The following is a 25,655-nucleotide window of genomic DNA, read 5'->3' on the forward strand; positions in this document are numbered from 1 at the left end:
GGCTAGGAGCAGCCTGGGAGAGGTCAATAGGGGGAAAAGGAGACTTACGTAATACTTTAAACAATAAAGAAATTTTTTAAAAAAGAATCAACCAATGGTCTGGCCCGTGTGGTACAGTGGTTGAGTTTTGACTTAGGAACCAAGAGCCAAGAGGTCACGGTTCGATTCCCAGTCAGGGCACATGCCCGGGTTGTGGGCTTGGTCCCCAGGGTCTTTTAATATCTATATAGTATTCCATAGTTTGACTATACCATGAAATATTTTATTACTTGATATTTAGATTGATCAGAATTTTTTCTATTACAAACAATACTATATCCTTTTTGTTGTTAATCCTCATTCAAGGATGTTTTTCCATTAATTTTTAGAGAGAGTGGAAGGGAGTGGGAGAGATGGAGAGAGAAAAACATCTATGTGAGACAGACACATGGGGCTAGGGATCGAGTCTACAACCGAGGTACATGCCCTTGACAAGAATCAAACTCGTAACCCTTCAGTCTGCAGGCCAGCACTCTATCCACTGAGCCAAACCAGCTAGGACAACACTATATCCTTGTAATATAATCTTCTACCAGCATTGAAAAAGTGCCTATATCTTTGTATCTTTATGTATACTGATATTATCAGTCTTTTGAATACTTATTTATAAAGCTTTTATTGTCTTTTTGTATTTTGTTTGTGTATTTCCAGTTTATATAGCATCTGAATAATTCTTTTGGGTCATTTGTTTCTTCATAATTTGTACAATCTCTTTGACTATTCCGGATATTAACCCTGGCTCTGCTATATACTACAAATGTATTTTTAAAACTGTTACTGGTCTTTTCACTTGTTAATAGTGTCTTTTGTTATACAGTTGTTGTGTTGTTTTTAATATACACATATCTGGCTCGGCCTGCATGGCTCAGTGGTTGACCATCGACCTATAAACCAGGAAGTCATGGTTCAATTCCCGGTCAGTACACATGCCCAGGTTGCAGGCTTCATCCCCCATAGGGGGCATGTAGGAGGCAGCCAATCAATGATTCTCCCTCATCATTGATGTCTCTCTCTCTCTTCCTGTCTGAAATAAAAATATACCATACACACACACATGCAAATCTGTCAGTCCTTTCCTATATAATATCTGGGTTTTATGCTTTGGTAAAGCTTTTCTAGCCTGTGAATTTTTAAAATATTTTTCAAAATTTTCTTCTAATACATTTATAGTGTTGCTTTTTGTTTACCTTTGATATATTTGGAATTTATGTTTGTGTTTGGTATGTGGCAGGTGTTGTATTAGTTTCCTAGGACTACCATAGCAAATTTCCACAGGGGGCATACATTATGACAATAGAAATTTATTTTCTCACAGTCCTGGAGGCCAGAAGTCTGAAATTACATTGTCAGCAGGTTGAGTCCTTTTTGGAGGTTCTACAGGAGAAACTCGTCCATACCTCTTCCCTAGCTTCTGGCACTGCCAGCAGTCATTGGCATTCCTTGGCTTATAGACACAGCATTCCAGTTTCCCTCTCTGGTTTTTTTTTTTTTGTGTGTGTGTGTTTTTAAATATATTTTATTGATTTTTTACAGAGAGGAAGGGAGAGGGATAGAGAGTTAGAAACATCGATGAGAGAGAAACATCGACCAGCCGCCTCCTGCACACCTCTTACTGGGGATGTGCCCGCAACCAAGGTACATGCCCTTGACCGGAATCAAACCTGGGACCTTTCAGTCCGCAGGCCGACGCTCTATCCACTGAGCCAAATCGGTTTGGCTCCCTCTCTGTTTTCACATTGCCTTCTCTCTGTGCCTGTGTCCTTTTCTGTCACTTATGAGTATACTCTCCTGGGATTTAGGGCCTACCCTAATCCAGTAAGGTCTCATCTCAATCCTTACACTAGTTGCATCTGCAAAGACATCATTTCTAAATAAGGTCACTTTCTGAGATACTAGGTGGACATGAATTGGGAGGGTTGGGCACTATTCAACTAATTTTATTTTTTCCAAAGGAAATTTAATGGTCGCAAACTGCCCTCCCCTGCTAGCCTGATCGCCCACAACTGCCCTCCCCCGCCGACCATCTTGTGTGTTGGAGTGATGGTCAATTTGCATATTGCTCTTTTATTAGATAGGATTACATATTGTTTGAAACAGTGATAGTTCTTTCTCTTTCTTCCCAGTGTTAAAATCTTTCTTGAAGGTTTGTGTATGTGCTGTTACATTGGCCAGGACCCCAATAGTAGAATGTTAAACAGCAGCAGATTGAGTGACCATAGTACTTAACATCTAAATAGAAAAAAAACATAAAAACAAACCAATCAAGCCGGAGATACTGCATAGAAAACAATGGACTTATGATACACAAAAGAAATAAAGTGGCAGGATTTTAACTAGCAAGTGTTCCCTGTACTTCACCTTGCACTAATATTATTTAAAACCTCCTAAATCCTTCTGAGACCTGTGCTAGGCAGCTCCACCAAGTTACCTGGCAACGTGGGAATTTTGCTCTACCTGCAGGGCAATCAGCCTGGCTCTTAACTCAACAGTTCATTCAGCCTTTAGACTGACCATTACTAGTTTGTGAGGTCAGTCACTCACAGAACAGTGGTGACACTCAGCTGCCACATAAGCATGGCTGGTATGCTTGGGGCTGAGGTTCCTGGTGGTATATAAAATGAAGATTCCTTCCCAAAGAAGACATTTGAGCCCTTGTCACTAATCTGCTTTCTCTGCATTTTTTAAAGTTTCTGGCCATTTAGGTTTTCTCCTACAATCTTGCTGAGAACTAATTAACTGGTTGAAATTGGCTGTGCATGGTAAAAGCCGCTTCACAAAGAATGGTTTTTCCTTCATTCATTACTTAACAACTACCAAGCACCTACATAATTGTAGTTTACTAAATAGGTTAATAGAGCTCAACCTTTAAAAAGAAAAAAAACCCTAGATACTTAAATAGGCGCTTGGGTTTCTATAGATATTACGATGCCCACTTTAAAGGTAGAAACTAAGTGCTAATAGGATAGCAGTCTTCATGTTTTTTGTGTGATTTTTTAATGTTTTTATTTTATTTCAGAGAGAGGAAGGGAGAGGGAGAGATATAAACATCAATTATGAGAATCATTGATCAGCTGCCTCCTGCACACCCTCTACTGGGGATCAAGCCCACAACCTGGGCATGTGCCCTGATGGGGAATCGAACCCTTATCTCCAGGCTCACAGATCGATACTCAACACTGAGCCACACCAACCAGGCTGGAATGTTAATGTTTTTAAGGTAAAGTTTCCAGAACAAACCTACTCTCCCCAAGTTAAGATTTTCTTTCTTAAGCCCTGTCCCAGTAGTTCAGTTAGTTAGCGTCAACCAGATACACCAAGATTGTGGGTTCGATCTCTAGTCAGGGCATGTACAAGAAGCAACCAATGAATGCATAAATAAGTGGAACAACAAATCAATGTTTCTCTTTCTCGCTCTAAAAAAATTAATAAAAAAATTTAAAATGTTTAGAATTCCTTTTTTAAGTTATAACCTACTTTGAAAGACAATCTAACTCATTCAAATATCAAAATACTTTGCAAAAATTAGGTTTCTGTTAATTTTAATAAATTAAAAATGCTTATAAGTGAAATATTAATGTTCAAAATTAATTTAAAGCATAATTTCAATCAACTATATCAAATTCATACAAAGAAAACTGGGGGAAGAATTCTACCAAAATGCTAATATCTGAGAACAGTATCTCTCAGTGATAGTATCAGTTGTGGTTATTATTTTCCATAGTGGGCATGTTTTACTTTTTAACGTATTACTTTTGTTTTTAATCCTCACCCGAGGATATGTGTGTTTTTTTATTATTGATTTTAGAGAGGAAGGCAGAGGGAGAGAAACATCGATGTGAGAAAGAAACATAAATTGGCTGCCTCCCATTCTCACTCCTGACCAGATCGAACCCACGACCTTTCATTGCATGGGACAACGCTCCAACCCACTGAGCCACACTGGCCAGGGCTAACATATTGCTTTTATGATCAGAAAACTAAAAATACAATCACTGAGTTAAGTAAGCAAAGTAAGCCTTTTATGGAATTACTTATGAAACATGAAGATACTAAAAATGATTGATCGGATAATTCAGGATGGCAGCTGACTTTGCACTCCATTTGCTGGTTCTAACTCATTTCAAAGGTAATTTCTTCAATGGTTCAATGTCTTTGACTATTTTTTTAAACTTGAGTTTAGAACTCACTACTTCTAATTAGGTGTGACTATCAGCAAACAAGCAAAACTTTGTATTTATGGGAAAGAAATGTGTATGTGAAAGTGCTTTAAAAAAAATCGAAAGCAATAACACCAAGGCAAGTACTATACAATCAATTCTTTGTGTAAATTATGCCTTTTATTGACAGGGGTCGTTATCATTGTGTACATAAGCAAAGACTTCCCTGTGGTGTGCAGCTGTGGTCACTGTTTGTAGAAGCCATGTGCCTGGGGTGTGACTGTGCTTCTTAGACTTGGTTTGCCTTTGCAAATAGTCCAGGACAAACCCGGGGAAGCTGCGGCTGGAGGCTGGCTAAGGCCAGGCCCAGGGCACCTTCAATCTAATGGGTGTTTATTGAGAAGCTTAGCAGCAAGGAACTGTGTTGCGGTGATACCAAGATAAACACAAATAATCCCTTGCCTGTGCTCAACACATAGTTAACATGTATTTTTTAAAACATCCCATCTAATCCTCACAGCCACCCTGTAAGGTAGGTCAAGTTGTTCTCCCCATGTCACACAGCTTATGGGTAGCAGAGCCAGGACTGGAACTCAGGTCCTCTGATCCTAACCCCAGTGCTGTACGCCATGGCTGCCCCCTGGACCAACAGTCCCTACCTGACCATCAGAGGTACACAGTCTGAAGGGGAAACACATATACAAATATCAGTCAGTGCAAAGCCATATTGGTAAGGTGTTTTACAGAGTGCAAAGTGCAGGAGAAAAAAAGACAAGGGCCATTAATTTCCTCCTGGCCACATTTTCAGTCCTAAGAACAAGTTGTAAGTCAGTTTATCATTCTGCACCTAAGTTTCTAAATCTATAAAGTGAAAATAATATGTTCGCCTACCTCACTGAGTTATTTTGAGAACCAAGTGGGATAATATATGAAAATTATAAAGGCATGTATAGGTATAAAGTGGTGCTAATAACAGCAGCATCAGAGCCCATAAACCTCACTGTATATATTTATATTTGTGAGTAAATAATTAGAAACAGTGCTTGCTAATCAGAAACTACATTGTGAAACAGTATTATTCTTTCCTTTCTTATCAAGTTTAAAGGCATTATAATCATTAATCACATTGACCTTGAAGGCAGAAAGTACTGAATTCAAATCCCAACTCTGCCACCAGCGGTGGGAGATTGGACAATATGTTAATTACTCTGGGTCATACATACACAGTGAGGATAATATATTTTTTCATGAGGACCCAATGAGATGATTCATGCAAAATGTTTACTATAGTGCCTGGCACATAGTAAATACTCAATAAACATTAGCTTTAAAAGGTATCAAACATTTGTTGAGCACTTGCAATGTACCAGGCCTAACTTGGGAAACAAAATGAAAATAGAGGGTCCTGTTTCAAAGAGATAACAGTTTGGTGGAGAAACATACATACAAATAAAAAAAAAAAAACATGCTCACTACTCAAATGAAAACATCACAGGCAGGTTAGAAAATGAACTTACACATCTGCCTGGAGAGACAGGTAAATAGAAATCTTGGAAGAGGAGGAAGCATTTGACTCAAGATGAGTAGAAGGGGAGATGAGGAGAGACCTTTTGAAGGGTGAGTAGAAGTTTGCCGTGCTGTTTACTTGGCTTTATCATTTGCCCACAGCGGTGTGATCCCTTGAAAAGTCAAGACTCATGTTTATGCTTGTTGGCCTTCTGGTGATTCAATCTAGACATCCTGGTGACTTCATGAGCATGGTGTTAGAAACGCATTTTACTTGCTATCTTCTATATGTGAAACATCTGTTTGTTTTCATTTTATAGACTCCTTAAGAGCCGTACAAACAACTTCTTACATAGGGGATAATTGGTCCTGCCACTTAAAAGTGTTAGCATCCCTGGTACGCGTTGCTGATCCCATTACGGAGAGAAGGCAGGGAGGACGTGCAGCCACTTGCCTCTGGGAAAGCAGGAGTGACCGGGATAAATGGGTAAGGAATACAAAATGGAGTGTGCCCTGGGGGCTGGGGGAGGCTGTTGAGGGCGGGCGAGGAGAGGCCAATGGGGGGAAGCGGACATATGTGATACTTCCAACAATAAAGATTTTTTTAAAAAGTGGAATGCACAAGGATTATATCTTCTGGAGAGAATGGAAAGTTTACAGCTAACTGTCCTTTGTCCACATGCAAATGTGAAAATACAGAAAGCTTTGTATTGGCCAGATACCTTGCTACCAAACGGAAGTGTCTTTCTCCTCTCACCAAGTGTGTTAGGGAATTTGGGAGTTAGAGATGTTGCCCTACGTGAAAGAAATTTCACACTTTTCTTTGGACTTTGTGCTTGCTAAGTATTGGCTAAATCCCTCATCTGAACGACATACTGGAAGAGTTAAAAAGATGCGTTTAGATCTGTTTCTACAGCAGTAACTACCATGTTATAGAAATTTAACTGATATTGAACAGAAATCATCTTTTACTTTATAATCTCATAGAATCTTGCCTCATATAATCTTTTGATTTTAGAGCTGGAAGAGCCTTAAAGAGCTTGTCATTCATCCTCTTTGTTTCACAAATGAGGCAGCAGTGGCCTAGAGGCTGAGAAGTGTTGTTCCAGACAGAGTCCTCGTATGGGGCCTTTTCCAGCCTTTTGCATGAAGAGACCTATAGTCCTTATCCATTGCAGTAGACATAAATGAACGGTGTTCTTCCCACATTAGCTGAGAAAGACACAGACCAAAGGACAGTAAAACTTTGGTAAGCCCCAAGAGGGAGAGAAGCCAGTAATACTGAAGTTACTGTACTGGCCCATGTAATTGGTGCTGAGTGCGAGTGAATCAGATTCCAATCCACTCAAATTTAGGGCACCTGGCCCGGAACTTTTAACTAAGAGCCGTTGTCAACAGCAACAAAACAGTCACCAGGACTGGGCAGTACCTTGACCCAAAGCCAAGAGGCAGGACCACAGAAAGTCTACAGACGTGATATTCCACCTCCATGTGCACATCGCAAGAGGAACTGCTGGTTCCGTGGCAGGATTTAATGTTCGGCGCGACCCCCTCTGGAGAAATGGCAGCAGTTGGCAGGGCACGGAAAAGCCTTCTTTGGCAGAAAGGCCATTTCCTTCAGACTCCTGTTTGGAACAAGATGCACCGAAGTTGATAAGCCAGGCCACGGATAAGCGTAGAGCCACAAGCTCACCCACCCTTTCCTTCCTCTCCTCAAGGAGGGACGCCCACCGCTCTGCTCCAACGGGGCACGGCTCCTGCCGGGAGGGCTCGTCCACCTGATGGTAGGAGCTCTCCACGGAGTACATCCTTCTACCTGGCTTTCTCGGCCCCCCACTGGCAGCCCGCCCCCTTCGCCTGGAGCTGGGGGGGAGAGGAGGGCGGTGGCCGATGCGGGCACTTCGTCTGTCGGGCTGGTTCCGGAGGGAGGAGGAAAGCTTCCGTGGCGACTGAACTGCAGCCCCCAGAGCCTCTGCCCGCCCCATCATTGCCTGGGCCGCCCGGCAGCGGCGGGTCCCGGTGCAGCATCAGCGCGCTCGGAGCCCACCGGGCCGCCCGCCGCGGACCCCACCCCCCCGCCCTCCGCTCCCCGCCCCCCGCCCGGGCAGCAGCTCGCCCCCGCGCCCCGCTCGCGGCCGGCCCGGGAATCCGGGGAAGCCTCTGGGCCCAGGGGCGGTGGCGGCGAGACCCCGCCCCGGCCCGCGGCCCGCGCCTATCGCGGCCGCCGGTCAGGTCACGCGGAGAGTGGCGGTGCGGGCTCGGGGCCAGCGCCCCGCGGCTGCCGGAGTCGCGCGGGCCGGGGCGGGGTGCAGGGTGGAGGGTGGAGGGTAGAAATAGGGGCGGGCGGGCCGCGGCAGTCTCGGAGACCAGCGGAGTCGACCTGAGCCACGCCGAGGGCGCCGCGCGAGCGCCGAGCCCGGAGCACCCATGCTGCTGACGCTGGCCTGGGGCTCCCTCTTCTTCCCCGGGCTCTTCGCGCTCTGCACCTGGGGGCTGCGCCGCGCGCGGCCCGAATGGACCGATTACGACTGCGTGATGATCAGCACCAGGTACTCGGCGAGGCTGGCGACGCCCGCCCCGCCCGGCCGCAGCGCGATCTGCCCGGACCCGCCTGCGCCCGCCCCTGCGCCCAGCGAGGGGGAAGGGGGGGCGACAGGAAGCGAGGGGGCTGCCTCCCTAGTTCCTTGCCCCTCTCTGCGGCCCTGGCCGGGGCTCTGGAAGACCCTGTCCTGGAGGGAGAGGGAGCAGGGCGGAGGGCTGCCCGCGCTGGTCAGGATGGGGAGGGAAGCCTGCTACATGTCCGCCAGCTGCCCTGGGGATCGGGAGCGCGGTGGCGGCCCTACCATTTTCCTCCCGGCGCTGGCAGCCTAGGGGACGGTGAGGTTCAGGAGTTTGGGCTCCGTGCTGGATTTAGAGCGCTCCACCCACCCCTTTTTTCTTTTCTGCCGCATCTTAGGGTGGTTTCTTCGGCGCAGGCTGTGTTGGCCACCGGGTCGGGGATCGCCATCATCCGCTCCTGTAAGAACGTGGTCTCCGACAGGTAACAACATCCAATGCCAGGTGAAAGAAGTACAGATATCAGCGCCGAACTTTTTCGAAGTTTGCACATTTTAGTGGCACACAGACACTATTTCTTTATGAGTACACGCCGTTGGATAGCCGGTTAATGGGAAAACTTGGGTGCCATAATTAGTTCCCACCTCCTCTCCTTACCTCTTTCTGCGGGCCACCTTAGGGGAATGTAAACTGAAGAAATGTTACAGAATGACAGAGTCTAAGCCTGCTTTAAGGTAACATGTAAGAAGACGGTGTGGTCCATTGACCCAAGTTACTTATGAGATAGATACCTTTGGAAATGATTCAGAAGTGAGAGTGTGGCTTCTAGTTCATTTAAGTCACCCCACTGGGGTCCTGCTCTGAAGCATTCATTGGCCAAGGTATGTGCATTGTGGTTACCAGAGCCTTACAAATGCTGCTCTTTCTTGTCTCCTATGGATTTGCTCAAGGTGGTGAGGAGGTTTCAGGTGCTTTCAGAAAACTGACTTGTCTGTGTTAGAGCTCAGTCCAGAGGCATCAGGAAATGCGCATCTAGTGGACTGAATCATAAAGACTAGGGTGGTCTACTTTGTGTAGTATGTATGTAGACCTGGGCAATGGTGGTGTTTTGTTTTTGAAGCCTTTTTTTGTTGTTGTTCACCTGTCTTCCTAGAACCACTCTTGCTTTCTCCCAGTTAAGTTGAAGAGCGACAGTCAATGTCCAGGGAAAGTCTGACAGCAGAGTGTCCTCTTTTCACCTGTTGAGACTGCAGTAGGAGGAGAGCCTGAGTGGGGTATCTGTCTCACTGGCCTGCAGATGTAGTGCCTGGATCTTACTTGGGATTAATGCTGCCATCATGATTTTTGTGCTTTTCTTGGTGATGAATTGTAGGTGCTGAGAGAAAACAGGTCAGGTGACTTTGATTGCATGTGCAAAGGATTGACAGCATTTGCTTGGCCGGGTTCGATTTTTATTGTAATCTAATCGAGCACTCTGTGATCACCTGGCAAGCTCCCTCACTGCCCCCACCCAGTTTGTCAGCCCAAACTTGAAACCAGCCTCTTTTGCAAAGATTAAGACAAATGTGGCTCAGCACTATCTTGAGCTGACAGGAGGGCAAGCAGCAGGCAACCAATACACATTTTAGAAAGAGATATTTGCGCATACTTAACTTTCAGTTCTGTAGCACCACGGTTATGTTTCCCCCTTAGAAACGGTGTGTTTTAATGGTAAGAATGCTGAGTTTGGTTTTCAGGTCCCTCCTTTTATGTATCTTTACGCCCCAGGGGTGAGGAATGTTCAGCTTAAGGCCTGTGAAATAATCTGGTCTGCTCCTACCAAGGCATTAGGGGTGAGTTAATTAAATGTTTGACCAAATATAGCAGGCTACTTTTTTTTTTTTAATATATTTTATTGATTTTTTTACAGAGAGGAAGGGAAAGAGACAGAAAGTTAGAAACATCGATGAGAGAGAAACATCGATCAGCTGCCTCCCGCACACCCCCTACAGGGGATGTGCCCGCAACCAAGGCACATGCCCTTGACCAGAATCAAACCTGGGACCCTTGAGTCCGCAGGCCGACACTGTATCCACTGAGCCAAACCAGTCAGGACAGCAGGCTACTTTTTAAGTTGATAATTTTGTATGACCTGTGAATGATGTTATAAATATCCATATGGCCCTTGGCAGAAACAAGGTTCCCCACCCCTACCTTAGATTCTTTGCTCCTAAAATGGAGACAGATACATTTCTGTGCCCATTACCTTCACATGGATGCACAAGGATGATCTAACTGCACCTAGATCATTTTAAATAAAGGCCTTTGGGGGCTCATATCCTATATACCCCAATATTTTTTATTACATACCTTTTCACTTTATGCCTTGATGTAGACTGTCTATAAATAAGGGAGTGTCTATAAATCTCCCCAATTTATATGCAGAATGTGGTACAGGGCCAAGTATTTCATTATTCTTAAAGAGGTCTACATTGCTAACAGGGCTGAGAATCACAGCTCTAGGCATTTTTCTCAATTTAAGCATCTATATTTGGACTAGAGACCCAGTGCACGAAATTCGTGCACGAGTAGGGTCCCTAGGCCTGGCTGGCAATCAGGCCCAATCTGTGGGGTGACTGGCAGGGACCCTGCTGGCACCCACCTTGGCTGGCCTGGGACCTGAAGGTTGAGGGCAGCTCCTGCATTGAGCATCTTCCCCCTGGTGGTCACTGCGTGTCATAGCCAGCGGTCGGTCTGCCATTCAATCGATTTGCATATTAGGCTTTTATTATATAGGATATATAGGATAGTATTTTTTACATTTAAAAGGATTTTCACATTTTTAGTTTTTTTTTAATTTTTACAATAACTTTGTCAGGGAAGTAGGAAAAGGATTGTTATTGTCATTTTTATAAAGAAAGCTAAGTCCCAGGCTAGAGGTAATTATTATTACAATCTAGATCTTGTAAGAGAGAATTCTACCAAGCAGCCACAATTTCAGATCTTATTGAATTGGTACTGTATGCAAAATATTAAAACCCTAGGTCCACTCACAGGGAGAGGCCAGTTATATTTCAGATCAGCTTTTAATAGCTCTTTATAGTTATTTAACTTAGAACTGCTTTAAGGATGCAATGGAGACCATAGACAGGCAGCAGAATAAATAAATATTGCATTTTTTTGCCTAAATGGAATTCAGCTAATTCATTCACCTGCATATATGTTATATTTTCTATCCTTACTTGTTTGCCTGTTTCATTGTTTATTCATTATTGAGTCATGCTGTGGTAAGTGTGGAATCATTAGGTAATGGTACATATACCATTAAGAGTCTTTGGGGTAGGTGCTTAACAAGCACTGCAGGTGATTCTGATGTTCAGGTAGTTTGAAAACCATAAAACTAAATTGTCTCTTCTTGGTATTTAGTGAATCTAATCCTTCCCAGCATAGGATATAATTTCAGTTTATATGTTTTTATCCACATCAATTTTCTGTAGAATTATGACATCATTTGGAAACAAAATTATAGAAATTATAGACTTCCCTTCTAATTTTCTCTAGGACAGTGATAAACTATCATTTTGACACAGCAAATATTGATTCAACCCCTTTGGGGAAGTAAATGGGAACAGTGTCTTTTCTCCCAGTTTCTCTTTGGTTATCTGACTGCTGTAAGGTAGTCCTTGAGCTCCGGGCTCATAACCAGACATATTTTTCTTAATGAGTGGAACTGGGATTAGCCATAGAATTGTAAAGAATATGGCCAGGGTTGCTTGCCAGCAACTCCCTAGAGTGAGGTTACAAGCAGATGCAAGAGGAAACTCCCAGCTGTTGAGCAACAAGTGGAGTTAAACTGGAAATATTGGATTGGGATTCGGGACACCTTCCAAACCAGTTTCTTGGCGGGGCTGTTGAATCATTGGTAGAGATATCTATATCAAAGTCAGCTATATCACAAAATGCCAGAAAATCCATTACAAATGAGTAGCTAAACCAGGCAAATAGTGACAGCTAGTCACTTAAACACATGGTGCTTTCTGCTTTTGACACAAATTTTCTCTGTAATTTAGAAAAAGTTGTTCACCCTATCAACTTCATCATCCTAGCCTATAAAATAAAAGCCTAATATGCAAATGGACCAAACGGCAGAAGACCAGTGGAATAACCAGTCACTATGACACACATTGACCACCAGGGGGCAGGCGCTCAATGCAGGAGCTGCCCCCAGCCCGTAGGCCCCAGGCCAGCCAAGGCGGGTGCCAGCAGGGGGGACCCCCCCCCCCAAATCACCCCGCCGGTTGCCCTACAGATCGGTCCTGATTGCAAGCCAGTCCTACGGACCCTACCCGTACATGAATTTCATGCACTGGGCCTCTAGTATTCATCATAAAGTATTTGGAGCAAAGACATGTAAGGAAATGTGTTTGAGAAGAGGTTGGTTTTAAGCCACCTTCATAATTGATATTCATAATTATTTCATGGACCACTTATATGCTTTCTTTCAGGCACTGGCTTGCCCAAGAATATGTCTGGTTTTTGATTCCATATATGGTCTACGACATCTACGCCATGTACCTTTGTGACTGGTACCGAATCAAAGAACAGAACCGCAGACACTCCCTCATCATTTTTCGAAACTTCCTAAGTAAAAACCGCCTCATGATCACGCACCATGTGGCCATTCTGTTGGTCCTTGTGCCAATTGCACAGGTATCAGCTGCCTTGGTCACTCATTTCTCCTGTTGATCTGGGTATCATGACCAATACTTAGGAGTCAGGATTGCTCCTCTCTTCCTTCACTTTCCTACTTCACCTGTTCTCGTATGCCAGCTGCTTCTGCAGTTAAATCCCCAGATTAATCATGTAGAGATGTGATCCTCCTTGCCAGCAATTCCCCAGCCCTTTATGATTCCTTAGTCTTTGCCAAAGGTTCTGTCTTTAGTTTATACAATATAAAGACAATATAAAATACAACATAAGAATTTTTAAAAATGAGACCAGTTATTTGCTCAGTCAACTGGTTATTTGCTCTAACAATGCCAGAGAGTACTGTGTGCATTATTATTACTTATGTTACAAAAGCAAGCTCTGAAAGCAAATAGCCGCATAATTTCTCCCTAGATCCATTTTTCCCATCAAAACTTCACCGAACAAGGAAGAAATGGGAATGCAGAGAGGAAATTCGTATTTTTGAGTGCCTGCCAAGTGATAGGCACTTGATTTAAAAGCTCATAGCTTTCTGCTAATAATTAGAAATGATCAGGAATAATTAGAAATAACATTAGAAATTGTTAGCCCTATAACGTGTATGCAGCCCACCGGCCACGAGTTTGACATGCTTGAATTGGGGCTCTAAGAGTTGATGTAGCTCTCTCTGGTACTACTTGAGCTGCTATTCTCTGCTATACTACTTTCTTGAGAAGATATACAGGTACCGTGTACTACATTCTTTAAGAAGTCTCCCCAACATCTAGCACAGGGTTCTGACACATATTTTGTTGAACTGACTTGGCTAAGTGCCCTTGGCATGACTAAGTTAGAAACCCAAAAGTAGGCTACAGAGTTCCTTCCGGCCGACATGGAAATTCTAAGAAAGCTTGATGTGTGATGCAATCAGCTATCAGAAGTTGCCTCTGGATCCTAGCAATTCGACCATCAAAGTTCCATTGCTACGGAAGCAGCAGAGTATTAAATGGGTCTACACTTGTCCATGTAGCATTTCCTTTTCCCTTCATGGTCTGTCATGGTCTTTTTCAGCAGCCCTAGAATTTCCTTCCAGTGGTTCCTTAACCTGCATATCATATTTCCCTGTTTCGTCTTCTCACCTGCAGAGGTTTAGGGGAGAGCTGGGGGACTTCTTCGTTGGCTGCATCTTCACAGCAGAACTGAGCACTCCATTTGTGTCGCTGGGCAAAATTCTGATTCAGGCACGTATGAATGAAATGGCAGAAACAGTGCCGGGGGGAGAGGGGGGTACAGACTCTGTTTTTCCTTGGTAGATTGTGAGGTTTAGAGAAATCCCTTAATGCTAGGAATAGTGGAATAGGAGACCCTTGAACAGACTTAAAGGTCAATTGATCTTCCAAGCCAGTGGGGACAAAATTGTAAGTTTGATTCAAATTTGATACAGTCCTTCATGTATTTTTTCCCAGGCCATAGATTTTCTCTCATCCTGTGTTCCTATCAGCTGGGGTGGCTTCAGCATCACGGCTGAAACACCTATAAGGCTATATGCACATACAGATATGGCCATGCCCAATCAACTTTTCCAAGTGTTAGAAAGCTAGATGCCTGGACTTTACTACTGTGGGACTTGAGCTAGTTATTTCCTGAAGGCCCAACCTCTTCGTGACTCTGCATTCTCCTTCCCTCTTTTGCAGCTAAAGAAGCAGCACACCCTTCTGTACAAGGTGAACGGAATCCTCACGCTGACCACCTTCTTTTCCTGTCGGATCCTTCTTTTCCTCTTCATGTATTGGTCCTATGCCCAACAGAAGGACATAAGCCTGTTCCAAGTGCCATTCAGGATCCCTGTCTTCTGCAATGTGGCCAATGCCTTCCTCATCGCTCCCCAGCTCTACTGGTTCTCTCTGCTGTGCAAGAAGGCAGTCGGGCTCTTTGACACTCCCCCAGCCGAAAAGGATGGATAAGTGCTCCCAGGAGTCAGGCAGTGAGGGTGCCTCTTCATACTAGCTGCCTCTTTCACTCAGTATTCCACGGACCAAATTGTGCCCTGGATGGCCTCAGCCTTTTGGGTATTGATAAGTAGATGGGTATTGAGTTTTTCTAAATATTACCTCCCTCTTCTAACCTGCCCCTTTTGCAAAAGCACTTTTTGTAATAACAACTATTGGATCCTGTCAGACCTCCATTGGCAGCAAGGTGGTTTTGCCCAGTGAGCCTTCCTTGGATCTTATCTCAAGGGCTCTGGGAGGTAGAAGCATGGGGTGTGGAGACAGGTGGACCAGGATAAGTCCCTGGGCACCTAACTGGCCCTAATATTGGTGGCTACCCACCTTTCCAAACACTCAGGGCAATATCCACATATACTGGGCCAGTAGAAACAGTTCTTGACTTGGTTCTTGAAATACTTTATGTTGGCCTGGGGAAACCATTGTGGGTAGATAGCTTTTCATTGTTTACTAGATAATCCACTGCCTCATCCATGTGCCAACATTGAATTCTTGTCATCTGACTTCCAATCAGAAGTCTCATTAGTGAGGGTCGGGGTGGCAGGAGGCAGGGATGGGAACCTGAAGCACTTGAGGAGGTAAAAGAGGTCTGCATCTTTGCAGGCTGACTTTAAGACCAGTGTCAAAGTTGTGAGTTTGTTGTCAACAGTCACAAATACTGTTCCCTTTTTGGCATGTCCTTCCAAGCCCAGCTTTCCCCATATCCACACACACACAGGATGTTCTTGTTAAAAACTATAGTGGTAGAGTGAAAAAATGGCTACCAAGCGATTTATGAGTAACCCCGCTCTTTGACACTGTCTTTTTCACATGAAGTGGAAACGGAGTTCTATATTCCAAACCATGACAAGTCGCATCTAGACTGCCTCCTAACAGAGCTTGTGGCCAAAAGCCTGTTCCCATTGAGTGCACCACCGTTTAGCCACAGAAGGCTGGAGAGCAAGAGTGCAAGACAGCCCTGGCCTGAACCGACTCCTTCACTACCATGTGCAAATGGGATTCTCTGGTGCCAACACTCATCATTCCTTATCAACTAGGATTGGTCTTAGAAACTGCTACCATGAATTTTTTTTTTTCAGGTGGTAGTGAGAAGCTAGGTTTTAAAAAGTGCCTTTTGATTCATTGTTGTCCATTAACTTTTAAAGTACTGAATATGTAACAGTGACTCAAATGTTGACTATTTCAGTCTTTAATGGGTGCCATTTTAAAAATGCAAAATGATATATTTTTTTTTACTGGTTTGTTCACTGTCAGTGTATCTTGCATAAATCACCCCTGTGGGTGATTAAATTGCACTAATATTTCCCAACTTACTCTCATTTGTGAAATATATCAATACCGACTTCCTGGAAGACCCATCCATGACCTGACTTGGCTGGCTGCTGTGTGGTATTGTTTCTGGTCTGTGTTCATATTCATGTAACTCGCAAAGCTGGGGGGTTGAGGGGAGGGGAATGTGTTAGTGCTTTCAGCCTCCAGGAAGGCGTGCCTCAAACCTTACTCTAACACTGTTTCTGTGATTCATGGTTCCTGTACACCAAGCATGTCAAACTCTCAGCCTGCAGGCCACATGCCTCGTTTATTTGGCCTGTGTTAGCCTTTGAGTTTGACGTTTGCTGTACACTGTAGGGTCCCAGAGTTCAAGCCTAGTGGTCATGTAATTTTAGGCCCTTTTCTCTCTTTCTAGGTGAATTTCAATTAGGAGTTGGGAGGGTAGAAACCCAATTGTAGGCCACAGAGCTAGCCCACTCAGTGGGGGAGGGAACCTGAATAAGGCCCCATTTTGAATGAGGGAAGGAGGTATTGGGATATCTCCTTTTCCCTTTCTTGCCTCCCAAATTAAATGTCTCCGCAACCAGCGCTCATAGTTCTGTAAAATATCCTGCACACCTTAAATTTGTATTTTTATGCTTCTGTAGACACCATTTCCTGCCCCCCCCCCTCATTTTTCAAAACTGTGACAATATACTCCAAGCAGAAGGTAATTACACTCGTCCTTTAAACACATCTCTGCTGTTTACCAGACCTAGTTTTAGTACAGCCCTTCTGGATACACTGAATGGATGGCGTTAAGGCTGTAGAGCAGAAGTCCTCAATTCACAAGCCATCCATTTTCTTTAGGTCCTTAATCTACCCCCAGCACTACATTTTCTTGGTCCACCCTTCTTCTTTTATAGTGCTGCTGGCCTTTTGGGCACACAAATCACCTGGCCAACTGGCAGAAGAAGAGAGTTACTTTCTTAATTGCTACCTTTTCCAAAAGACCACAGAATGACTCAAAGGGGTTTCAGTGCAAAGGAACACACACACCTTATAATTTTTCCACTTGGTATTTCACCTTTGAACTTACCAATTTTAGGATGGAGAAGTCCAATTATGAACTTTCCTTGCAGCCTGATTTGATCTTTAAGACTCTAGCTGAATCCATATTTAAGCCTAAACTATTGATGAGAAAGACTCAAAAGAAATAAGACAAACCTCAAAATGAGATTATAATTTGTGTTACAAATACCCAAGAAACTATTTTCTTTACATTGTTATTGCTATATACTTTTTAGCTTGTTTACAACTTCACATAACTGAAGAGTTTTTTTGTTTCTCGGCTCTAGCCCCTATAGACCCCACCCTCATCAGCTGTTGTCTGATCCACAAAGGTCAGAAGTTGCTGATCTTCTGCAGCAGGGTCTGGCGCCGCTCCTCGGGGCTAATGTTCTTGGCAATGGACTTTAAAAAGTGCTGCTCATTTACCTTCTGGAGTAAGGCGCTGATAGAAGGGTTGGTCTTGCTCAGAGTTTCATAGCAGGTGAGGATTTCCAAGGCCAAAACGTAGAGTGGTTCACACACCTCTTGGTGGAGCATGGCCATGATGTGCAAAACATGACAGAATACCTGAGTATAAAAAAATAGGGCTTCCTGGGTCAGGTCCTGTTCTTCTCCTTGGGCCCAAGGGCCAACTGACCGTATCAACCTAACTGAGTCCAGGAGGCTGGTCAGACTGCTACAGAGGAGTTTGACCACATGGCTCCAGCCTTCCATAGGAAGCCAGTTGCGACAACTCTGGCTGCAGAGAAACTGGAAAGCTCTCAGGAGGAGAACGGAGAGTTGGAGCTCCTGGGCCAAGGGCTTCAGGTTGAGCAGAGGAACAAACTGAATATATTCCAGACTATAAGGGACATGTAGGAGTTGTTTCTCCAACAGTCTCCTGGTCAACTGGAAAAGGTACTGCCACTCCTGGGTACTGCACCAAGGCATGACTTGCACCAGGGCTACCAGAAAGCCCTTGCTGAACAATCGGACCTCCTCAGGGTTGTCCACACCCACCACTAAGAGGGAGAGCATCCGCTCGGAGATGCTGCTGGAGAGGCAGCAGCACTCCATCCAGGCAAGGAGCCCTGTGCCTGGCCCATACCCAGGGTGGGCCTGGGAGGTCCATTCATCCTCAGAAAGCTTACAGATCTCAAAAAGTGTGGCTGGCACCTCACACTTGAAGTGGCCCTCAAAGAAGTTCTTCAGTCTCAGGTTCACAGTCCAGTCTAGCTGCTCCAACTTCCGGTGGAGCCAGGACAGGGATTTGATCCAGGTGTCTGGGGAGAAGGTCTCGGCATTTGCTAATACGATCTCACAGAGGAGCTCCAGGATATGGACCACCATATCCTTCCCATCCAAAGAGAGGCAGCGCTTCTCCTTGGGGAGCTGCCAGTATTTACTGAAGCAGTCCAAGAGCTGACACAAGCTGAAGATGAGGGGAAATGGAGAGCAGGTTTGGAGCCAGTATTCCTCTAAGCAGGCATTTACTTCGAGGGTCTGAATAAATATCTTCAGACTGAGGTCCACCTCTTCAACATCTAGCATCAAGAAAGGCAGGACGAATTCCCTGAGAACCTCATCTGGCTCAAGAAGGGCCGCAACTGGAATTCCCTGGGGTTTCACGGGACTCATCAGGCATCTCAGGAGCTCCAAAAACTGCTTTTCTTCCTTGGGTGTAGAGAACTTTGTCCAGACGGTTTCTCTGAGGCATGACACGACGAACGTGGTGGACGGATTTGGACCCTGCTCTTCCGTGAACCTGAGGGCTGGGAAGGCGGTGAGAATCTGAGCCAGGAACTTGTGGGTGCCGAGATTGACCACAGCCATGCTGCACATTTTCTTCACGGTAATCTCTGGGTGCAGTATCACCAGGCGGGCCACAGAAGCTACAGCCTTAGCCAAGCCCTGTTCGGAAGCACTCTGTGCAAGCTGGTTAAAGGTCGTGTTGAGGTCTTCCTGAAACCCCTCCAAGTAAGCCAACAACTTCTCAGAGAGGCCCTTTCGCCCCCAGGCAACCAGGATACCTGAGAGGACTTTATTTTTATCTGGCAGTGAGAGGCCTGCGTAACATTCCAGGATCAAGTCAATCACTTGTTTGATCTGAGATTCAGGGATGGCTCTGTCTGTCGTGCTGACTTCCACCACAGTTTCCAGCAGCTTTAATACCAAATCTGGCTCTCGGAAGAGAGACTGGTTATTAACCAGGCAGGCGAGCCACTCATCTGAGAAGGCCCACTTCTTCTCAGAAGCAAAAATGTAGCACATTTCCATATGCCGATCCATCTTTTGCTCAATAATGGCCATGGCAATCGAGGCAGTAATGTCTTTCTCCAAGCCCTCGTTGAGTACCTTGTTCGTTTTCCTCAGGAAATCCCCGACGCACTCTGCCAGTTCAAAAACCACCTGCCGCTCCTCCTTGGATAAGCTGGTGGTACCCAGGTAAAGCTTCAAGTTCTGGCTGAAAGAAGTCAGACTGTCACATAGCCGGTAACTGTCATAATTTGTCCCGTGGGTGCTATTGAGCATGGCCTGCAGCTCCTCCCCCCACTCCCGCAGAAGACTGCGCATGAAGTCAAACCCGGCAAAAATCGTTTCATTCGGGAGTCTGGCCAGCGAGCTCAGGTTGACATCCCGTTCTGCCTCCTTTACCTTCTCTGCCAGTCCCTGCTGGTGATATGGGTTCTGGGTGTCCGAATTCCACACGGAGATCACCGTGGCCAGTTTGTCTAGATACACATGTGCAGACACTTCCTGAGGGTCATCCTCCATCAGTGCAAACACGGTCAGCATATCAGCCAAATTGGCTAATGCACAGCACTTCATCCCAGGGCCCAAGATTCTATTTTGGATTTGCTTCAGCCCAGTGAGCAGCATGGCCAACAAAGGCATGGTAGGACACACATCAGGGTCTGACTTAAACCTCTTTGGAGGATGGGAGAACTCATCCGAAGAGGATAAGTACTTATTAGCCATTGTCCTAAACTGAGAGAGCAGGGGGTCCTGCTGATTGTCCTTGTGCTTCATCATTTCCCACCAGACATCGAGGAAGAAGGCCACATCCTTTGAAGAAGTATCAATAGCCATGTGCTCCAAAAAGCGCTCTAGTTCTGCACGGCAGATGGTGGTAGGGAGGGCCATCAGGAGCTGGATAAAGAGTCCAGAAGCTTCCAGGGACTTGAGCAGTTCAAAAAGAACTGTGTGATTGATGGTAGGGATCATGTTGCCTGCTGAGAAGAACACATCTTCCTGCCACCGAGTTTCAGTGTCGGAAGGGGTGACAGGGTAGGGCTGAAGAACCTTGGCCCAGATGATGACCAGAGCTTTCCTCTTCCAGGCAAAGGACTGGGAGCATGCTGTGGCGGAGATCTCCCTCAAGGCCTCCACAATGGGCCGCCCAACATGCTCCCAGTCAGACTTTGTCAATTCTGCCAGTGCTTTGGGGTGGAACAGCTGCTCGGCCAGCAAAAAACCCCCATGCAAAATAGTCATTTCTTCACAGATATTCAAGGGTCCTGCACGGAGAGAAGCCGAATAAGATAGAGTGTGGTGACAAATTTCAAAATAGTAAGCAGAGGTTAGAAGGAAAGATAGCAGTTGGTAGGCTGGCTGTTGGGATCAGGGTTAGAGATAAAAGTTCTAAATAGGATCAGTGGGAGAGGGGGAAGAAGGCAGGGATTCTAGGAGCCACCGCAGAACTGGAGTAAAAAGGACTTGCCTGAGGAATAGAAAAGGACTCCCAAACTCTAGCCTGGAACTGGGAAGACAACAGGCACCACTGGAGATAGGGACACAGAACACTCAGAACAGGTTTGGAGGGAATCTGTTAAGTTTTGGTTATTTGGAATTTGAGGTATAAATTAAGGTAGAAATGCCCTCCAGCAATGGAAATGCAAGGCTGACGCTCAGGAGGAAAGTCAGAGGGGATCAATGGAACCAATGAAGTGAGATTTCGCAGGAAAAGCATTTGAAAAGGAAAAGCGGGGCTACAGAGGCTAGACAAGCCGTGGGCAAACTACGACCAGCAGGCCAGATTTGAAATGAATAAAACTAAAAAAAAAACCAAAAAAAACCAAAAAAAAAAAACCGTACCCTTTTATGTAATGATGTTTACTTTGAATTTATATTAGTTCACACAAACACTCCATCCATGCTTTTGTTCCGGCCCTCCGGTCCAGTTTAAGAACCCATTGTGGCCCTCAAGTCAAAAAGTTTGCCCACCCCTGGGCTAGACCCTCCAGCAAAAGATGGGCCAGCAGAGGATTTGGGGAAGATGGGTTTAGAGAGAAAGCACAATGACAGTATCAAACAGGGACCACAAAATATATATTGCAGGACATGAAACTGAGCTTATAAATTATGATACAAATTAAAAGGCACATGGCCCAGGGCTGTGGGCATAGAAGCAAGCAGACAAACCCTACCTTCCCCCTTTTCTCTCATGGCCTTGCCCTGCAAACAGATTTCTGCCTTTCAGGGAAACAATTCATCCCATGGCTTCTTCCAACAAGAACAGCTACTCATGGCCCTGGTTCTCTGGTAGAAACCACGGGGTAGATAGAAAAAATAATGCACTACATTAAGTTCTCCCTTCAGTGACCCACAGACTTATCAGTGAACTGACACATATTTATCAAGGAAGGCATCTTGGTCTGTTTAATCAGACATGAGTTTAGCTCAGCCATTTAAAAGCAGTCATCTTGGACAGATGACTTCTCTGAGCATCCCTTCGGTTTATGTGGGGATAATACAAACTTCATATAATGATCATGAAGATCCAATGATATATACTAGTCAAGCTCTTGGCACTGGGTTGGTGCTTACTGTTAGCTCCTGATCCCACCTCCCAGAGATAGTGAGAGTTAAACAAGATATAGCTACAAAAAGAATCAGGATTCAAAGAGCCTGATTCAGTGCTCAATAAATGTTTTTCCCCAAACCTTTCATTTTGACAAGAACAGAATCTTGTCACTATTCTTGTCCTCCCTGAACTCAGAAACATGAAGACAGACCTTTCTCAGGTGTCTCCTTTGACCCAGAAACTAAGTCAGATCCCAAATACTACTGCTCAATAATCAATATTCCCATCTCTCCCCTTTCCCAGGACCCAGAGATGCCACCCTTTTCTCAGTCCTTCATATTCCCAAGAACCCATCTTCTCAGACTCCTGATGCCAGCAGATTAAAGAGTATCCTGCTCCTTGAACCATTTATGGGAGCAGCAAAAAGGCCAAGAGCTCAATCAGCACTCCTATGCAGATCCTGGGGAAGGCAATCCGCCCTGGCTCCAGTGGCCAGGCCGACTCCCACGGAGGGTTAGGTTGCTCAGGGAGCTCTGGACCTTCTTTCTAGCTCAGGCTACTGTCCAAGGCACCTACATATGTTCCCTACGATTCTGTAAAATGAATATTACTGCGCTATCAGTTCAGCTGAGATGTCTGGCCTCTAACAGCTATTGTCCAGAGAGACTCAAGTGTAAGTCCCAGGAGCAGTTAAAAGCTGGGTAATTCCCCAGTGTTTTGTCACTACTGGTTAACGGTGCTTCTGAGTGCCCGCTCCTTTATGTGTACTGAGTGCTGCTTGTGCCAGGTGGCACTCACGTAAGGTCTCTTTAAGTCTTCATGTCAACCTTTTGAGGACCATATTACTCCTGTTTGAGAGACGGGAACATGGAGACTCAGAAGCCATTTGCTCAGGAGGGCGCAACTACAAGGCTGTTGGGCAGAATCACCACAGCTGTAAGGCTCTGGGGAGGCACCCAAGGGGAGCCAGAATGCTAGGCCTCCCCACCACCGCCTGCCATGCACAACTTGAGCGCTTTTTGGAGCACGTGGCTATTAATGGTACAAAGTGAAGAGCTGGCTGGGGCCAAGGACCGGAACTTCTCTCCACAGGCCCAGTATTGCTGGCACACCTTGGGGTGCCTCCCCCAGAGCCATCTCCTAGTCCTATCCCCTTAGGAGCATGTCCAGAAGGGTAAAAAGCTGGGCCGGGAGCCGCTGATTTATAGCAGCTGCCCCCTCCCTTCTTCCAAACTTTGCCTCAGGATTCTGAATCAAGGCGCACGTGCACTCTGCAGCCACAACCCGCCCCACAACCGCTAGTCTGATGAACGCCAGCTCCGTGCAAGGCGCTGCACCGGGCGCTGTAAACACGCGCTCTCAAGGAAAACTCCCCCAAACTCTGCAGTGGATACATCATCATCTCCGTTTTACTATATCTACGAGGACCTCCTGAGCCTAAGTCACTTGCTAAAGAACTCATCAGACATCCAACCGAGACCGTCGGGCACCCGGGATCCCCCCGACCGTCCTCCCAGCCCGGCAACTCCCAAATCACCTGCACGCACCCTCTTTACTTTCAGGGAATCTTCCCTTCACAGCCGTTTGGCGCTTCACGTGGAAAGGGCTCCAAGGGCCCCAAAGCGGCGCGGCCGGGGCTGGAGCCGGGACTCCCGACCCCCCGGTCGCCGAGGAACCCCCTGCTCTCCAAACCGCCCCCCAACCCGGGGTCTCCCTCAGCCCGGGCCGCTCGGCACCTCCCTGGTCGCCGCGGCGGGAGGTGGCCCAGGCGGGCTCGGGGAAGGGAAGCCGGGACACCCACCTAAGTCCATGGCGGCGTCGCGGGCGCAATGCGGCGAGTACTGCGCCGGAACCACGACACAATGGGCGGCCCGGGGGGCGGGACCAAGGGCCGCGCCTCAGCCCCGCCCACGGTCTCAGCCCCGGCTCCGCGCGGGCAGCCGCGGCTCCCTCCGCTCGGCGCGCACGCGCGGTCCTCACCGACCAGCCCGCGGCGTCCGGGCGCCAAGCCCACAGCGCCCTCTGCCGGCCCTCCAACAGGTTGGTACGCGCCCCGCCCTGCGGCCGCTGCGTGCCCCGCCCCTCCCTCTCCGCGGGTGCCCACCCTGGCCGCCCGGCCCCCTCCGCTTCCCCTCTCCTTTCGGGCACCCGCCGGTCCAGTCCACTGCCCAGCCCTGCCTCCTGATCCCAGTGGGTCCTACCCATTGGCTCCGTTCCCAGCCCCGCATTCGGCTCCCCCCGGTCACCCCGGAACCCCCCGCAGTTTACACACACTGAACGCCCCTCGCAGGCTGCCCACTAACCAGCACGGACGCACCCTCTGTAATGCCAGGCTTCTCCCCCCGCAGCTCATCTCCCCGTCTCACGCTCTGACCACCTAGCGCCACAGCCTCCCAAAGCGTCCCCATTGCTCCTCCTTCAGAACATAGCAGCAGCTCCTTAATTTTCTGGCATCGTAGACGCCTTTGAAATGTGAATGGTCGTCCTCCGCCCCAGAAAATGCACAGTGCAGGACCAGAACAACTGTGTGTGTGTGGGGAGGAGGGGGGGGGGGGCAGTGAGGGCAGATCCAGTCCAGTGGGCCCATTTGGTTTGTCACTGAGAACACAAATATCCCGTGTTTTCCATATATATATATCACCCTGTCTCCTTTTCTCCCTTTCCCTTCTTCCCAGACTTAATCACTAGCCCCAAGTGTTTCTAGTTCTTCACCCTCCAGCTTCTAGGACCGGGTATCACTTAACAAAGCCCGAGGGGCCGAACCTCAGTTCCCGCAATGGGCCAAGTGGAATTTGAGCTGGCCTGCGCCACTCTGAAGCAGTTGAAGGGCCCTGTGAGTGATCAGGAGAAACTGGTGGTGTACAGCTTCTACAAACAGGCCACCCAGGGCGACTGCAACATCCCTGCCCCGCCTGACACAGATGTGAAAGCCAAGGCAAAGTGGGAGGCATGGAATGAGAAAAAAGGGATGACCAAGATGGACGCCATGAGGATCTACATTACTAAAGTAGAAGAACTGAAGAAAAAGGAAAATGGTTAAGTACAAGGAGTCAAACAATGAAGTAGCAGGGCTCCTCTGGTAGGGAAATGGGCTTCTTAAGAGACCTTGATGGCTGAAATGTCCCCAAACCGTGGCTACCGTAGCTGAGACATCAATAAATCTTTTAAAAACTGCACAAGCCCTAACCGCTTTGGCTCAGTGGATAGAGTGTCAGCCTGCGGACTGAAGGGTCTCAGGTTCGATTCCAGTCAAGGGCATGTACCTGGGTTGCGGGCACATCCCCAGTGGGGGGTGTGCAGGAGGCAGTGGTCGATGTTTCTCTCTCATCGATGTTTCCAACTCTCTATCCCTCTCTCTTCCTCTCTGTAAAACTCAATAAAATATATATTTTTAAAAACTGCACGAAAGTGCACGTCTGCTGTTCGAACAGCAATGAACTCAAAGTGACTGTGAGAGTACCAGGGAGCTGACCGAAATGCGTTAAGAGCATCTCTCCTCTAAAGAAAGTTCCATCAGATCTGGCCTTGGGTATGATTCTAAGTTTCCCCAGCCTTCCTATGCTCACATCATATGTAGATATTTGGCAGCAGTAGAGGGGTGGCAGAGAATCAGGCTAGGAA

General features: G+C 46.6%; 3 protein-coding genes across 3 annotated transcripts; 2 read left to right on the forward strand and 1 right to left on the reverse strand.

Annotated features, from left to right (window-relative positions):
- The first annotated feature begins 7,937 nt into the window (after positions 1-7,937).
- On the forward strand, positions 7,938-16,300 carry TLCD3A (TLC domain containing 3A). The gene is made up of 5 exons (XM_081109229.1): positions 7,938-8,251; positions 8,659-8,742; positions 12,743-12,947; positions 14,069-14,164; positions 14,618-16,300. The coding sequence occupies exons 1-5, from the start codon at positions 8,130-8,132 to the stop codon at positions 14,885-14,887; spliced, it is 777 nt and encodes a 258-aa protein (XP_080965355.1). The 5' UTR covers positions 7,938-8,129; the 3' UTR covers positions 14,888-16,300.
- GEMIN4 (gem nuclear organelle associated protein 4) lies at positions 16,293-21,270 on the reverse strand. The gene has a single exon (XM_081109228.1). It carries the CDS (start codon positions 20,723-20,725, stop codon positions 17,585-17,587), a length of 3,141 nt encoding a protein of 1,046 aa, XP_080965354.1. The 5' UTR covers positions 20,726-21,270; the 3' UTR covers positions 16,293-17,584.
- Positions 21,271-24,749: 3,479 nt separating this feature from the next.
- Positions 24,750-25,145, forward strand: LOC308532876 (diazepam-binding inhibitor-like 5). Its single transcript, XM_081110540.1, has one exon. The coding sequence runs from the start codon at positions 24,811-24,813 to the stop codon at positions 25,072-25,074; it is 264 nt and encodes an 87-aa protein (XP_080966666.1). The 5' UTR covers positions 24,750-24,810; the 3' UTR covers positions 25,075-25,145.
- The last annotated feature ends 510 nt before the right edge of the window (positions 25,146-25,655 follow it).

The sequence above is a fragment of the Myotis nattereri genome, assembly GCF_964212035.1.
Source record: "Myotis nattereri genome assembly, chromosome: 16".
NCBI lineage: Eukaryota > Metazoa > Chordata > Mammalia > Chiroptera > Vespertilionidae > Myotis > Myotis nattereri.